Below are 15,955 nucleotides of genomic sequence, written 5' to 3'. Positions count from 1 at the left end.
GTCGCCAAGGAGATCATCGCGACGCAGCCTTGAAACCAGGACCTGAACCCTGTTTGCCTGGTGACGAAATGATCGACAAGTGCATTCGTATCAATCTGTCAACTACCAATGGAAGGTCTAGCTCTAGACGGGAGGCCCTGAGTGGGCCCAGTCATAAAATTACCTGACAGAGCCGAGTTCAGAAGGAGAAGAAATAGATAAGGAAATACCACTGGGTAAAGCGACGACTCCGGCACCTGCTGGCTCCCTCAGTAGAGCAGGTGACTCTTGATCTCAGGGGTAGGACCTTGAGCCCCACTGCTGGCTGGAGAGAGGTGTAAAAATGAAAGAACCAGATGGATTTGCAAAAGGCCTCTTTGCAAATGCCAACTGTGGTCACTGAAGTTACTAAACTCAAGAGGACCAACTCTAGGGGCACCTGGGTGGCTCAGTTGGTTAAGCTGTGAAGCCTGACTCTTAATTTAGGCTCAGGTCGTGAGCTCGTGGTTCGTGAGACGGAGCCCCATGTCTAGCTCCCCACTGACAGTGCAGGGCCTGCTTGGGATTCTCTCCTTCTCTCTCTCAAAATAAATCAGTCAACTTAAAAAAATAAGACAAATTCTAGACTTTACCCCATCAGAGAAGGTAAGGACATTAAAAGGAATGAGCAATCAAGAGAGACAGAATTCACCACCAGGCTCCAAAATATATCTAGTAGGCGCTTTCGAAGAACATGGAGGAAATGGCAGAGAAGCAGTATTTGAAGTCGCAATAGCTGAGAATCTTCCAGAGCTGAAGAAGGATAGGAGTCTTTAAGGAAATGGTCCCCTGAGAGGAATTTCCAACATCTGGGAAGGCAAGAAGGGGCCTCTGTAGAGTCATTGATATTCTTTACAGCCCAGCTTTGGGGAGCCCTGGAAGCTTCAAATAAACCGTTTCTGGTTTTCACTGGCAAACATAAAAACAGAAATGTAATCATGGTGTATACACCAAGCCATGTTTTCTGAACAAAGACACTTATAATGAACTCATTAAAAAAAAAAAAAGAGCTCTTTGGACAGCTAGATCCAGAAGATCAAGATACCAGGGAAGGCCTCTCTAGAAGATGTAGTCACTTACCTGTATCTCTGAGAAGGGCACGGCAGAAGATGGTAATCGTTTGCGGTCCTGTCCTCAAGTCCACATCTAAAAATAGTGTTTTCAGAAAGAAGAATCTTGAAGGGGATTCTACGTTAAAAGGTGGTATTAGTTGGGACTTTTCGGCGAAGTTGGATTGCTCGTAGTGACTGCAAGGAGGAAGAAAGGGGATTCCTATCCGATGAAACCCTGTAAACACTGGATGCTGCTTCAAGTTCGCAGAAACATTTTTCAAGAGTCAGGCATTGGATTTAACTAATGTCAATAACTACGTCTGTCGGTTCCCACCTTCAGGACTGACGTGCAGAGTCTGGCTCAGGGTAAACTTGTTTTGAGAAGTCGTCTGATTACGGTTTGGTCAAAGCAGCTTGCCGTGAAACAGTGCAAACACAGCCTTCCTTGAAGCGTGATGGCAGATAGATCACGTATTGATTTCCCACGTGACTTTCCACCACTTCTAGAAACCCTGTAAAGTTAGGTCCAGGATAGAGCTTTACAAAGAAAAGGAATAGATTGGGTTTTAGGTCTTCTCCGCCGTGGAGATCCAGCATCTTGGAGGACATGCCATCCCCTGTGGATCTTTCAGTTCAGATAGGGAACCACAGGAAATATTTCCGTGGCTAGAAACCTGGTCACATGATGATCTCACTTTCTCAGACTGGGCAGGGGGGAAACGTAGCTTGTATCTCAGGGATTTTCTCAGAGATCTAGACCTCCCACATTTGTGGAGAGGAAGTTCTCTCAACTGAGGCCAGATACCCATTGTTCACACGTGATACTTCATCTTATATTGGTTTTTACCGGAACTACAAGAAAGAGATCGAGAGTCGTAATCAGGCACACGGTAGCCAACAGGAGAAGTGTCCTCATTTGGAACTGTACTCTGGGCAATTCTAAAGCAAGAAGGAAATCTACAGTCTTAAATGGATTTATTAAAAAAAACAAGTGTGGTTTCAGCATTCAACCTGAGGAGCGGGAGTAAAACCCAGTGGATGGCAGAGTGTCATTAATGGATGCAAAGTCAGACTGGAGCAAAGTCTTGGATGTGATAATGCGGTAACAGCAAGTGACTTCTTCCGTGTTGACTCTGTATCCATCCAATGTCATTGAAACCCCAAATCTCAACAAGAAGAGCCAAGACACCATTAAGGCAGGACACAGCAGGTGGGCTTACCAGACACCCATTTATTTCAAGTGGTGGTGTGCGATCTGCATGGCAACATAAAAATAAACCAGCAGAACAGGCCCAGAAGCACACTTGTGTACTTATGAGGGCTTGAGGTATTGCAGAGCTACCGTTAGAAAGGAGTGAGGAAAAGATGGACTTGTTAGTGAAAGGGGCTGGCTTCACTTCTCTGTGGGATGGGGAGTAAAATCAGATCGTGTCTTTACAGCAGCCACAAAAGAGTCTGGGTGAAGTTCTAAGTGTCAAAACAAAGGACAAAAACCCCACAATTTTTAACCTGACACCGTAGGTGTAAGGAAGATTTTCTCAAAAGCAGCAGAACACACAGAGGATATATTGAAATTCAAAATTTGCGTACTACATGGGGGGCCTAGGCAGCTCAGTTGGTCAAGCGTCCGACTTCGGCTCAGGTCATGATCTCACAGCTCGTGAGTTCGAGCCCCGCGTCGGGCTCTGTGCCGGCAGCTCAGAGCCCGGAGCCTGCTTGGGATTCTGTGTCTCCCTGTCTCTCTGCCCCTCCCCTGCTCACGCTCTCTCTCTGTCTCAAAAATAAACATTAAAAAAACAATCTGAAATTTGTGTACTGCGGGATGCCATGTACAAAGTTAAACAGGTATCCAAGGAGACAGAAGGAAGTTAATTGCATCTCTGTTTATAATAGTAAAGGTTGGAAAGTACTTAAATATCCACTGACAGGAGGATGTTGTTGACGTATTCAAGCAGGAGAATAAGACTTTACAGCACTTAAAATCACCAACTATTATGTATCAACATGGAGAAATCTCCAAAACGGTGTGGAAGGCAAAAAGCGACTCTTAGAATGGTACGTACGTTCTTGAACATAATGTTCTTAAAGTCTAAGAACATTGCCAAATAATGCTGTGAGATTGAATCCCAGGAAATGGCCATTTTTGTAGGTTTAAAAAAAAAAAAAAACACACCAGCCCGAGACCAGCATCTTTGCCAAGTTCAACCTAGTATTTGTGGATACATTCATGGTAATGACAGACCTGGAATTCAGGACGGCATTATCTCCTTGGAAACGGTGGGGCCGAGGGACCGAGATTCGATATTGAGGAGAGGACCTAGGAAAGCTGCGACTTTATGTCTTCCAAAAATTTTTGAAGCGAATACGGCATAGGTCACATTTATTACAAGAGTGTGGTGGGTCCCAGCCACGCTCCTACTATGCTGTTAAACACTGCTGTGGAACATGTTTGATTTTGTTTGAAGCCAACCCAAGTGTTGATAGAGGTAAAAACTTGTGATCTCGTGACATCCGAAAGAAATGGTTGCAAAATGACTAAACCCATTGCCGCTCATTCATCTGAATGTGGCACTTACAAGGCCTTTCGTGTAAAATACAAAGGTTGAAAAGCCTCTCCCCACACCGGGCGGAAGCCTCCAATTTTATTTTGTTTGATCGTCCTCATGAAAACCATTCATTGAGTACCTCTCTTTCGCTTGCCGTTGTGTTTGGTGGTGGTCAGATGTAGCTCTCTGCCCTCTAGGAAACCCGAAGGCGATGTTCAACTTGATCTTGTTGTTGTTTGTTTTTTTTTTTTTTTTTACTTTTTTTGACGCCCACAGGAACCTGCAAGCCGAGTATGACCGTCTCAAGCAGCAGCACGAGCATAAAGGCCTGTCCCCACTGCCGTCCCCTCCCGAGATGATGCCCACTTCTCCCCAGAGTCCCCGGGACGCCGAGCTCATTGCCGAGGCCAAGCTCCTGCGTCAGCACAAGGGCCGCCTGGAGGCCAGGATGCAGATCCTAGAAGATCACAACAAGCAGCTGGAGTCGCAGTTACAGCGGCTCCGGCAGCTGCTGGAGCAAGTGAGGCGCGCGTCTCTCTCCCGCGCGGCGCGGCCGCCGCGTCCTTTGCCCCCCCCCCCGGCCCCGGCGCTAGGCAGTAGGGCTCGGGGGGCCTTTTCAGAGTCTCACCGGGTATCCGTTTCTCGAGTGCCCTGTAGGTGCCTAGCCAAGCGCTGGCTGTCGAGGGCTGTAAGAAGACGAGGGAAACCACTGTATCTTTGTGTGTGTGAGCCACTCGAAGTGGAGCTGGGAAATAAATACCGGAAGGTTTCCACCCGTCTCCTAAAAGCCAATGAAGATCGTGCCCTCTTGAAACGGAGTTTTGTTTTTTTTTTGTTTTTTTTTTTTCTTTGAGCAGGGGAGGGACAGAGAGAAAGGGAGCCACAGAAGCCGAGGCGGGCTCCAGGCTCCCAGCCGTGAGCACAGGGTCCGGTACGCGGCTCGAACTCACGAACCCGCGAGCCGAAGTCGGACGCTTGACCGACTGGGCGGCCCGGTGTCTAGTTCTTAAAACCTCCCTTTGGAAGCCTCCATTGAAAACCTAGCAAGAGCATGCACTGCGGCAGGCTCTACCGGCACGGAGTCCCAGCTTTGTGGCAATTTTGAAGTTTGAGACGTGTTCCCTCCATCTCGTTACTCAATGCAGAAAAGTATGCATTGTCCATTACGTTTTTGAGGTCTCGCATGGTTTACCCATCACACGACCTTCTAAGTCGTTCAGTCATCGGGCCTCGTGATCTTATAGATCTCGTTCCAATGGAGCCATCATTCCTTTTCAAATGTATAAGGGGGGACAGTGCAGATACAAGGACGTCACCTGCGGAGCTTTATCAACAGCAAAACTTGGCAAGTTTCTAAGTTAAACAGCTTATAAGTTCTGAGTCCTGAGTCCGCTCATTTCAAACGTATACAATTATCGGAGCGCTTATTATGAAAACTAATTCTGTTTTTTTTTCCTGGATACCTTAGCCCCAGGCCGAGGCCAAGGTGAATGGTACAACGGTGTCTTCCCCTTCTACCTCTCTTCAGAGGTCAGACAGCAGTCAGCCTATGCTGCTCCGGGTGGTTGGCAGTCAGACTTCAGAATCCATGGGTAAGTGTCTTAGCTACTCCTGCGGTTTGTTTTCCCTTCGGGGCTGGAAATGGTGACTTGTTTGCTCGGAGGTTCGCATCATGAACCGAATCACCTACTGTCTGCCCCGTACAAGGCACGGTCGTAAATGTCTTCGGCCTACAAAAATGAGTCACACGGTCCAGGGCCCCTCAAAGGGCCCGCCGTTCCGTTACTCAGAACAAGGCAACGTGGGACAGCCTGGCTGGCTCAGCCAGTTGAGCATCTGACTCTTGATTCTGGCTCAGGTCACAATCCCAAGGTCGTGGGGTCGAGCCCCGTGTCAGCTTCTGTGATGAGCCTGGAGCCTGTCGGAGATTGCCTCCCTCCTCCTCTCCCCGCCCCCCTTTTCTAGAATAACGAAAGAAAATTATAAAAAGGAATAAGGCCGTCTAGTCTTTAAGTTCCATTCATTTTGGAGGCCAGAAAAGGCTTTACCCTGAATTGCTTTCTGTGAACAGTTTTGAAGGGTGAAGGAGGAAGCGAGCACTCTTTGAAGAAGGAATGACGTTAAGTGAAAATGAAGACCTTGGGCCAAGGGCTCAGAACTGCTGTAGAGAAATCTGGTCCAAGCAGGAGGGCAGGAAATGATGCCACAGAGGAAGGCTGGGATCACAGTACAGTGACCTGAGTGTTGGGCAAAGGTGTGTGACTGCTACCGGTCAGTGTTGGAGAGCCACTGAAAATCCTGTTTCCCAGGTACGCAGTGTCTCAAAAGATCTATTCTGGCAGCTGTCTCCGGCCCAGAGGAAAACTTGTATAGGTGGAAAGAGAGATCAAGAGGCAAACGCAAAAGGCCCAGTTATGGGAGTTCAGAGTCTAGGCTTGAGAGACATCAGGGATGGGTGGGAAGACAGGACTGCGAGACTAGGATCTGAAAATACGGTGCCTGGGGCTCCAGGCCTGACTGGGAACCGAGCCGAGGCCACTTGGTTGGAAGAAGATAGTCATCCCTTTGGGGACATACTGGGAGAAACTGGCAGGTCCAAGTCACGTGCAGGAAGGAGCTGAAGCGCAGGTCCGGACCTGGCGTGACGGGGTAGTGAAGGAGTGGCAAGCAGGTAGGAGGAAGATGCGGGCACAAGGTCAAACGCAGAAAACAAATTACAGCACGTTGCACCACGCAAATGCACGAGCCGCTTCTGAGAAAGCATTTGCAGCCGAGACGAGGGAAGTCGGAGGATTTCTGCCTCTTCAGGGAAGTAAAGGACTGGGTCATCTCGAAGACGAGGGAGGCTGAAGCAAAGCCGAGACGCTCGTGAAACGTGACTAAGTAACAACAAGGACTGGAGTAGAAGATGAATTTGTTGAGGACACGGTCTAGTGTTTTTCAGCAGTGTTCTCCGCTAGGACGGGGTTCGAAGAAAACTGGAGGGCATGAGACCTAAATGATGGTAGACGGTCACCAGCCATCTGCCTGTTGGATTCGACATGCGGGGGCGGGTCGTGAAGGCCCCAAATACTTGCTCTGTCCCCCTCCTTTCTCCTTCTCTCTCGAGGCACAGCATGAGGCAGACCCCGTGTTTTCTGTTTGCTTGTCCCTGGGCCGAGACTGGTTATACTTGACCCTCTCGGTCTTACCTCCGGGAGGGGAAGAGACGCGTGTTCTCCTTGATCCCTCGCCCGTAGACCTCTGGTATCCTGGTGTGTTGACGAATTCATTTTATACTTCATTTATACTGAAGATGTTCCATAGATGAGCATATGGAGAGGCCAAGTGCCCAACCAAAATGGGTGGGACGGACAGGAAGAGTGAAGGATGTGAGTTCTGTGGTGATCAGGGACCATGGTCTGGGAAATTGGAAAGTTGGACATGATGAATGTAAGATGCTTTCAAGCCCTGCCCGTGTGAGCTGCTGCTACATGGAGACCACTGAGGGCTGCTTTTCATGGGTTTGAGGAGACCCGGATTGTTGGGCTCTTCAGACGGTAGTGAGGTTCTTAGGAATAGAGGAAGGAAGATGAGGGCCCTGAAGAGGGCAAAAGGGCAGTGGACACAAATCTGATGAATTTTAAGACCATCAAGCAGTGGGCAGAGTCCTGTGTTCCTCCAGAGAAGTCAAATCTCATAGGAAAGCCAGGTTCCAGTGCTTCTGCGAAGGAAGAGAATGTGTGGGAAACACTCTTCCTGGCTTTATCGCACCCCCAGGATGCAGGGCGGTGTCAGCATCAGATTCCCCGTCTCCCCGTGACATCTGAATACAACTAACGGACGGTTGCGACCGAAAGTGATAGCTCAGCACATGAACAAATAGATGCCTTTGAAAAGTCTGTAAACTCCAAAAACAACAGAGGTCGTGGGCCTTCCTTGTTATTTCCCGCTGCAGGATTTCCCCTTCCTTTGAAGTCATAAGCAAAGCATGCGAAACTGAGTTGCATATTTTTAACAAGTGAGATTCAGACCCCTGGGAGCTCAGGAGCATTAATTATCGAGGCCTGTCATCACTGGCACAGAGGCAGTGTGTCCAAAAAGCACGACAGTACCCGTCAGGTTGTGGTCCTGACGATTTGGAGAGCCGAGACGGTTGGGGCAGAAGAGCTGTACGTGGTGCCTTTAGGCTAACTGGCTACTGTCAAGTGGACTGGCTGTGTTTTTGGTGTTTGTTCAGCCCTGTAACCATCTTCTCGAAGGGTGCATGCCAGTATGTGAGTGAGTGCAGCCCGATTCTTTCTGCTTTGAGTGTCCGAGCAGTGATAAGGCTGGGAGTTGCAGAACCACGCTGCATTCTTTACAGAGAGTCTCCCAGTGACTTTTTAACGTGTCGTCCCAGGCGACCTCATGAGTTAGAGTGCTTCCGGCAACCGCCAGGTACTCAGCACCGTGAAGTCTCTGCATACCATATGTGGCTTCCTGTACGTTCTGTGACGGGGACAACATCACGAAGCTTACATTGTGTTGGAAGAGACAAATTAACAAAGTTTACCTTCTTTTGGCTTTCGTAAACTACATATTACAGGGGTCTGTGACTTAGCGACAAGTCCTAATTGCTGACTACCCCTTACCTTCTTCCCACTTTTTCATCTAATTTGGGTAAAGAGGTTCCCTAGCTTCTTATTCCGAGTAATTTCAAACTATGGCAGAATTGGAGTTAATTGAACATGTTGCCACATTTGCTTTCTGTGCATACACCTCTGTATGCATACTGTGTATGTTTACAGTGTAAGTGCCTATTATATGTGTGCAGAGTTTATTGGTTTGTATATTTAACTGGCGCATTTAATAATTACATTCCACACATAATGACACTTCACCACCTATCTTCTAAGACTAAAGGTCCTCTCTTACAGAATTATCACACAGGAGGGGGGGGCCTGGGTGGCTCAGCCAGTTAAGCATCCGACTTCGGCCAAGGTCATGATGTCCCGGTTTGTGAGTTTGAGCCCCACATCGGGCTGTGCACCGACAGCTCAGAGCCTGCTTCCAATCCTCTGTCTCTTTCTCCCTCTGGCCCTCCCCTGCTCACACACGCACTCACTCCCTCTCACAAATAGACGTTAAAAATTTTTTTTTTTTTTTTAAATTTTTTTTTTTTTTCAACGTTTATTTATTTTTGGGACAGAGAGAGACAGAGCATGAACGGGGGAGGGGCAGAGAGAGAGGGAGACACAGAATCAGAAACAGGCTCCAGGCTCTGAGCTGCCAGCCCAGAGCCCGACGCGGGGCTCGAACTCACGGACCGCGAGATCGTGACCTGGCTGAAGTCGGACGCTTAACCGACTGCGCCACCCAGGCGCCCCTAAAAATTGTTTTAACTAAAGAATTATCACACAGGAAATTAACACTGATACAATAGTCTACATAATTGAAATTGAAATAGCCCCAGTTCTGCCGGTAATATTCTTTATAGCTTTCTATTTTTTTTTCATTCAGCATCCAGGGAAGGGTCACATTTGCAGTTAGTTCTCATTTTGTCCTAGTCACCTATGATCTAGAACACTTCCCAGTGTTCCTTTCTTCCTTTACCTACCTTCTTTTGATTTTTTTCACTTTCTTGAAGAGTGTGTTACACCACGAAATGCACACATGTATATGTCTGGATGAGTTTGGACATAGGCGTCGGCCCCCATCACGACCACAAACAAGGTCCTAAATATGTTGCCCGCCTCCATAAATCAACCCTCTCCTACCTTGTCTAGCCGAGCCCCGTCTACGCAAGAAGCATTCGTTTTAGAAAGCAAGCACAACACATCCTTGTGTAGACAGAGAAACAATCCACATACTTACCAGGTTTACTTGGAGGTTCTGGTTAAAGATGGCGATAGCAGAGTCCTGAAATTACCTCCTCCCACAGACATACCAAATCTATAACTGCATACGGAACAATTCCCTCTGAAAGAAACCCAGCACATGTCAGTGACTCCTACACATTGCAGACAAACGGCGGGGGGGACAAACACCCCACGTTGAAACAGGTAGGAGAGGCTGAGACACAACGCAATGCCGTCATAAACTCCAGCCCCCGTGTGGCAACACGCAACTGGAAAGGAGCTCACAGCTTTCCCCGGGAGAGCTCTGAAGCTCGCATCTGATGCCCCAGCTTTCTAGACTCCTGCCTGAGAGATGGGCCCCCAGAACATGTGGCTTTCAATTCAGCAGGGCATGAGTCCAAGATAGCCAAGGGCTCACACGGACTCACCATGGCTAACCCGTCGGGGCTCTGCACAGGGGCGACAGAGTAAAATACACCCACTCAGTCTTCAGAGAGGCCACCTTATTTATCACAACAGCTTCAGCCTGAGGAGTAGGCTTCTAATTTAACACACACAGGGCCACCTGAAATACTCCCCAGCTAACGTGGAGGCTGGCGGTTACCATCTTGCTGCCCTCCCGCCTCCTCCCTCCAGGTCACGTGCGATCTCTTGGTTTTCAAGGCTGCCACCCGGGAGACACAGAGCTTGATCATCCGGATTCAGTGGCCAGTAGGGCTTGTGTTCACAGGTTCGGTGGGATGGTGGCCAACAAAAAAATGTAAACGGCTCTCCCTCGGGGCTCAGAGCACAGGGAACCAACACCCCCTCCCACCTCCCAGCCTTGCCCTGAACAAAGTAGATCCGCAGGCTTGAAAAGCTGCTGGCTGAGATCCTCCCCTTTGGCACACTGACAGGTCTTGGCTTGCCCTCAATCACTGGGTGCCACTAAGAACCAAGAGAGCTGCTTGGACAAACAAATGTTTGAGAGACAACCAAGAGCTAGGGCAGAGTTGAAAGAGAAGATTCGTCTACAAGGATTTTAAACCAGTCCAAGACTGGGAGAGGTGGCTGTTTTCTCCAGTGCATAGAAACCAACACAGACTGTCAAGGAAAATGAAAGGGGATATGTTGCAAATCAAAGAACAAAACAAAACCTCAAAAGAGATGTTAATGAAGTGGACATGAGTGATTTTACTGATAGAGTTCAAAACGATGGTCCTAGTGATGCTCATCACGGTCTCGGGAGCAATGCAGCTAAGGTGAAAACTTCACCAAAGACAGAGAAAATAGAAGACAGTACCCAGTTGAAACCACAAAGCTGAAGAATACAATAATTGAGCTGAAAAATACTTGAGAGGGGTTCAGTAACAGAGGACATATACTCAAAGAATGGATGAGCAGTCCCAGACAGGACAGTAGAATCCATCCATCAGAAGAGCAAAGACTGAAAATGGCCTAAGAGACTTCTAGAATACGATCAAGCTGACAAATATTCACATTAGAGGGGTCTCAGAGGAGCAGAGAAAGAAAGAAAGGGTCAAAAAACTTTCCCAACTTGAGCAAGGAAACAGACATCCAGATCCGGGAGCCCAGAGAGTTCCAAGTAAGAGGAATTAAGAGACACACACCCAGACACGTTATAATTAACTTGTCAGAAGATACAGACAAGGAGAGAATCTTAAGCAGCCAAGAAAATGTGTGAAGTACAAGGGAACCCATATAAGACCATCAGATTTGTCAGCACAAACTCTGCAGGTCAGAATGGAGTTCAATGATATATTCCAAGTGTTGAAAGAAAAAAACTGCCATCCACAATACTCTATTCGGCAAAACTGTCCTGCAGAAGTAAAGCAAAGATAGAAGAGTTTTCCACACAAGCTGATGGAATTCACACCACTCGGCCAGTCTTACAAGAGGCGCCAAAGGGGCTTCTTTAAGCTCAAAGGGCACTAATTAGTGACAGGAACATATATGAAAATATAAACCTTACTGGTAAAGGTAAGTACATCATTACATTCAGAATAATGCTGTAATGGTGGTAGGTTAATCGCTTAGAAATTTCACATGAACGTTAAAAGGCAAAAGTAGTAAAAATAACAATGATTCATTAATGGATGCACTAGATAAAAAGATATAAATTGTGTCATCAAAAGTGTAAAATGTTGAGAGAGGAGTAAAAATGGAGAGTTTATTTTTTATTTTTATTTTATTTATTTTTGAGACAGAGCATCAACAGGGGAGGGGAGGAGAGAGAGAGAGAGAGGGAGACACAGAATCCGAAGCAGGCCCCAGAGTCTAAGCTGTCAGCACAGAGCCTGACTCGGGGCTTGAACTCACGAACCACTAGATCATGACCTGAGCCGAAGTCGGACGCTCATCCGACTGAGCCACCCAGGCGCCCCAAAAATGGAGAGTTGTAGAATGCATTCAAACTAAGTTGTTACCAACTTTAAACAGACTATGACACATAGATTTTATATAAGCCTCATGGTAACCACAACACAAAAACTTTTGGTAGACACATAAAAGATAAATCAAGGCACATGACTACAGAAGATCAAATCACAGAGGAAGAGAGCAAGAGAGCAAAGGAAATACAAAATAGCCAGAAAACAATTTTGAAAGTAAGTGCATACCTATGAAAAATTATTTAAGTTTCTTTCTCTTGCGAGAGAGAATCCCAAGCAGCCTGTGCACTGCCAGCGCGGAGCCCGATGTGGAGCTCGAACCCATGAAGCCATGAGATCATGACCTAAGCTAAAGCCAAGAGTTGGAGGCTTGACTGAGCCACCCAGGTGCCCCTGAGATATTACTTTAAATGAAAACAGACTGAAACCTACAATCTAAAAAGCCCCACCCAGGACTCCAGTGTGCTAACTCACAGAAGACTGAAAAGGACCAGCACCTTGTGATTTCACTCAGATGTGGACTCTAAAAAACACAATAAATGAACAAACAAGAGTCAGACCGATAAATACAGAGAACAAACTGATGGCTGCCAGAGGGGACAGCAGTAAAGGATGGGGCAAGATGGGTGAAGGTGAGTGGGAAAGAACAGTCTTCTGGTTATGGGATGATTAAGTCAAGGAATAAAAGGCACAGCACAGGGAATGTAGTCAATGATAGCATTGTATGGTGACAGATGGGAGCTACACTTGTGAGCATAGCGTCAGGTACGGAGTTCCATGACTAATGTGACATTGCATATCAACTCTACCCAAAATTTTTAGGAACTCCCATCTACGTGCTGCCTATAAGAGACTCACTTCACATACAAGGACACATGCAGACTGAAAGTAAAGGGATGGAGAAGGATATTCCATGGAAATGAAACCAAAACAAAGCTGGGATGGCTTTACTTCCATCAGACACCATAGGCTTAAAAACAGAGACTGTCATAAGAGACACACAAAAAAAGGCACTAGGTAATAAGGGGACAGTCCAATAAGGATATGACATTTGTATGTATTTATGAACCCAACATAGAAGCACTAGAATATATACAGCAAATGTTAACAGACCTAAAGGGAGAAATTGACAGTAATACAGTAAGAGTAGGGGACGTTAATATTCCCCTCTTTATTAATGGATAAATCATACAGACAGGAAATCAGTAGGCAAACACTGGACATAACTTAGATACCCAGAAAGAGAATATACATTCTAAAGCATAATTGGAACCATCTCCAGGATAGATCCTATGTTAGAGGCCACCAAACAAGTGTTAGTAAGTTTAAGAAGATTGAAATCAAGCATCTTTTCTGACCACAATGGTCTGAAACTAGAAACCAGTTACAAGAAGAAAACTAGACAATTCCCAAATAGGTGATTAAACAACATGCTCCTCAACAACCATTGGGTCAAAGAGAAATCAAAAGAGAAATTTAAAAAATACCTTGAGACAAATGAAAGTGGAAACAACGTACCAAGATTTATGGGACACAGCAGAAGTAGTTCAAAGAGGGAGTTCACAGTGATAAATACTTACACCATGACACCAGAGAAGTCTCAAACAACCTAACTTTACAGTTCACGGAAGTAGAAAAAGAAGAACAAAGTCCAAAGTTAAGAGAAGGAAGGAAATAAAGATCAGAGTGGAAATAAAGGGAATAGCATCAAAAAAAGGCAAGATCCATGACACTAAGAGCTCAGTTTTTGAAAAGATAAAAATAGACAAACGTTTAGCTACACTCACCAAAAGAAAAGGAGTCAAAATTAGAAATCAAAGAGGAGATGTAATAGGTGATGGGGATTAAGGAGTTTACTTATTATGATGAGCATCACGGATGTATGGAATTGTTGAATCGCTATATTGAACACCTGAAACTAACATAACACTGTATGTATACTGGAATTTAAAATTAAAACAAGAAAAGGAGATAATAAAACAGATTGTCCTAAATACAAAGGATGGTAAGAGACGCTTAAAAACAATTATACACCCACTATCTCGACAGCCTCGAAGAGATGGATGGATAAATTCCTAGAATACCGCAACCTACAAAGACTGGGTCATGAAGAAATACAAGATTTGGCAAGACCCGTTACTCAAAAGGAGGTTGAATTGGTAATCACAAACCCTCCAACTGACAGAAGCCCAGGACCACATGGCTTCTCAGGTGAATTCTACCAAACATATAAAGAGTTCATATGTATCCTTTTCACACTTAATTGAAGAGGCGGGAACACTCCCAGGCTCATTTTATGAGGGTAGCATTATGTTGCTACCACAACCAGACAAGGACACCACAAAAGAAGAAGACGATAGGCCAATATCCACGATAAAGACAGATGCAAAAACCTCGGCAAATGTTAGCCAAACAAATTCAACAATGTGATACAAGGATCGTATAGCACGATCCAGTGGGATTCATTTCAGGGATGCAAGAATGGTTCAATGTCTGCAAATCAACATGACACAACACAGCAATGCCACCGAGGATTAAAGTCGGACAATCCTTTCAGTAGGGGAAGAAAAGGCATTTGACAAAATTCAATGTCCATCCATGATAAAAACTATCACCCAATGGGCAGAGAGGGAATATACATCAGCATAATAGAGGCCATATGGAACAAGCCCACCGCCAACATCATGCTGCTTTGATGCAACATAGCATTGGAAGTCGTAGCCAGAACAATCACTGAAGAAAAACAAAAACCAGCCATCCAAATCATAAAGGAAGGACAAAAATGACCCCAGTTTGCAGACAATGTGTTTTATAGAGAGAAAAGCCTAAAGACTCCACCCACTAGTTTTTAGCGGGACTAATTTTTAGCAGACACTCCACCCGCTAACTAATGATTAGTTAGCACTAATAACTGAATTCAGTAAAGTTGCAGGATACAAAATCAATATCCAGAAACCTGTTGTTTCTCTACGCTAATAACAAGCTATCAGAAAGAGAAATTAAGACAACAACCCCATTTACATCAAAAAGTAAATACATAAAACACCTGGGAATACATTTAATGAAGGTGCTGAAAGACCTGTACAGTGAAAGCTATCAACCATCGATGGAAGAATGATGAAAGAAGATGCAAACAATGGAGAGCTATTTTATGCTCATGGGTTAAAAGAATATTGCTAAAATATCCATCCTACATAAAGCATTTGAGTTAATGCAGTCCCTATCAAAATCCCAATGGTATTTTTCACAGAAACAGAACAATCCTAAAATAGGCATGGAACCACCAAAGACCCCCAATAGCCAAAGCAATCTTGACAAAGACCAAAGCTGGAGGCATGATGGTTCCTGATCTCAAACCATATTACCAAGCCATAATGGTCCAGACAATGTGGTATTGACATTTAAAATCAAACTGAAAGATCGACGCAATGGAGTAGAAAGCCCAGAAATAAACCCATGCATATATACTCAATTTATCTATGACAAAGGAGCCAAGGATATACAATGGGGAAAAGAAAGTCTCTTCAGTGAATGGTGTTGGGAAAACTGGATATCCATAGGCAAAAGAATGAAGCTAGACTACTCTCTTGTACCTTGCACAAAACCCAACTCAAAATGGGTTAAAGACTTGAACATATGACCTGAAACAATACAAGTCTTAGGAGGTAAGTTCCTTGCCATCTGTCTCAGCAAGGACTTTTTAGATTTAGCACAAGCACAGTTAAGCAAAAGCAAACAAGTAGGACTACATTCAACTGAAAACCTTCTGCACGGCAGAAGACACCATCAACGAAAAAGGCGACCTATGGAATGGAAGAAGATATTTGCAAATCCTTTATCTGATAAGAGACTATCATCCAAAATACATGAACTCCTACAACTCAATAGAAAAAATCTGATTTTCAAATAGGTAGAAGAGCTAAATAGACATTTTCCAATGTTTATGTCCAACAGGTACATGCTTCCTGCTCTCAAATAGATGGCCAAAAGGTACATGAAAAAGTGCTGAACATCACTCATGTCCAGGGAAATACAAGTCAAAATCATAATGAGATTTCACCTCACACCTGGTGGAATGGCTATTATCAAAAAGACCAGAGATAACAAGTGTTGGTAAGGATGTGGAGCAA

At 45.4% G+C, this 15,955-nt stretch overlaps 1 protein-coding gene across 18 annotated transcripts in view; it reads left to right on the top strand.

Moving 5' to 3' along the window:
• Positions 1 to 15,955, top strand: part of DMD (dystrophin) — a 2,022,811-nt gene that overhangs the window by 1,985,894 nt on the left and 20,962 nt on the right. For all 18 annotated transcript variants that reach the window (XM_047843142.1, XM_047843144.1, XM_047843153.1 and 15 more), the window contains 2 exons: positions 3,893 to 4,136; positions 5,085 to 5,208. In XM_047843142.1, the coding sequence (XP_047699098.1) occupies positions 3,893 to 4,136; positions 5,085 to 5,208 (368 nt within the window). The remainder of the gene's footprint in view (positions 1 to 3,892; positions 4,137 to 5,084; positions 5,209 to 15,955) is intronic.

This window comes from Prionailurus viverrinus, chromosome X (genome assembly GCF_022837055.1).
Source record: "Prionailurus viverrinus isolate Anna chromosome X, UM_Priviv_1.0, whole genome shotgun sequence".
Lineage (NCBI taxonomy): Eukaryota > Metazoa > Chordata > Mammalia > Carnivora > Felidae > Prionailurus > Prionailurus viverrinus.
The sequence above is the reverse complement of the archived record's forward strand: the minus strand, read 5'-3'. Positions and strand labels throughout refer to the sequence as shown.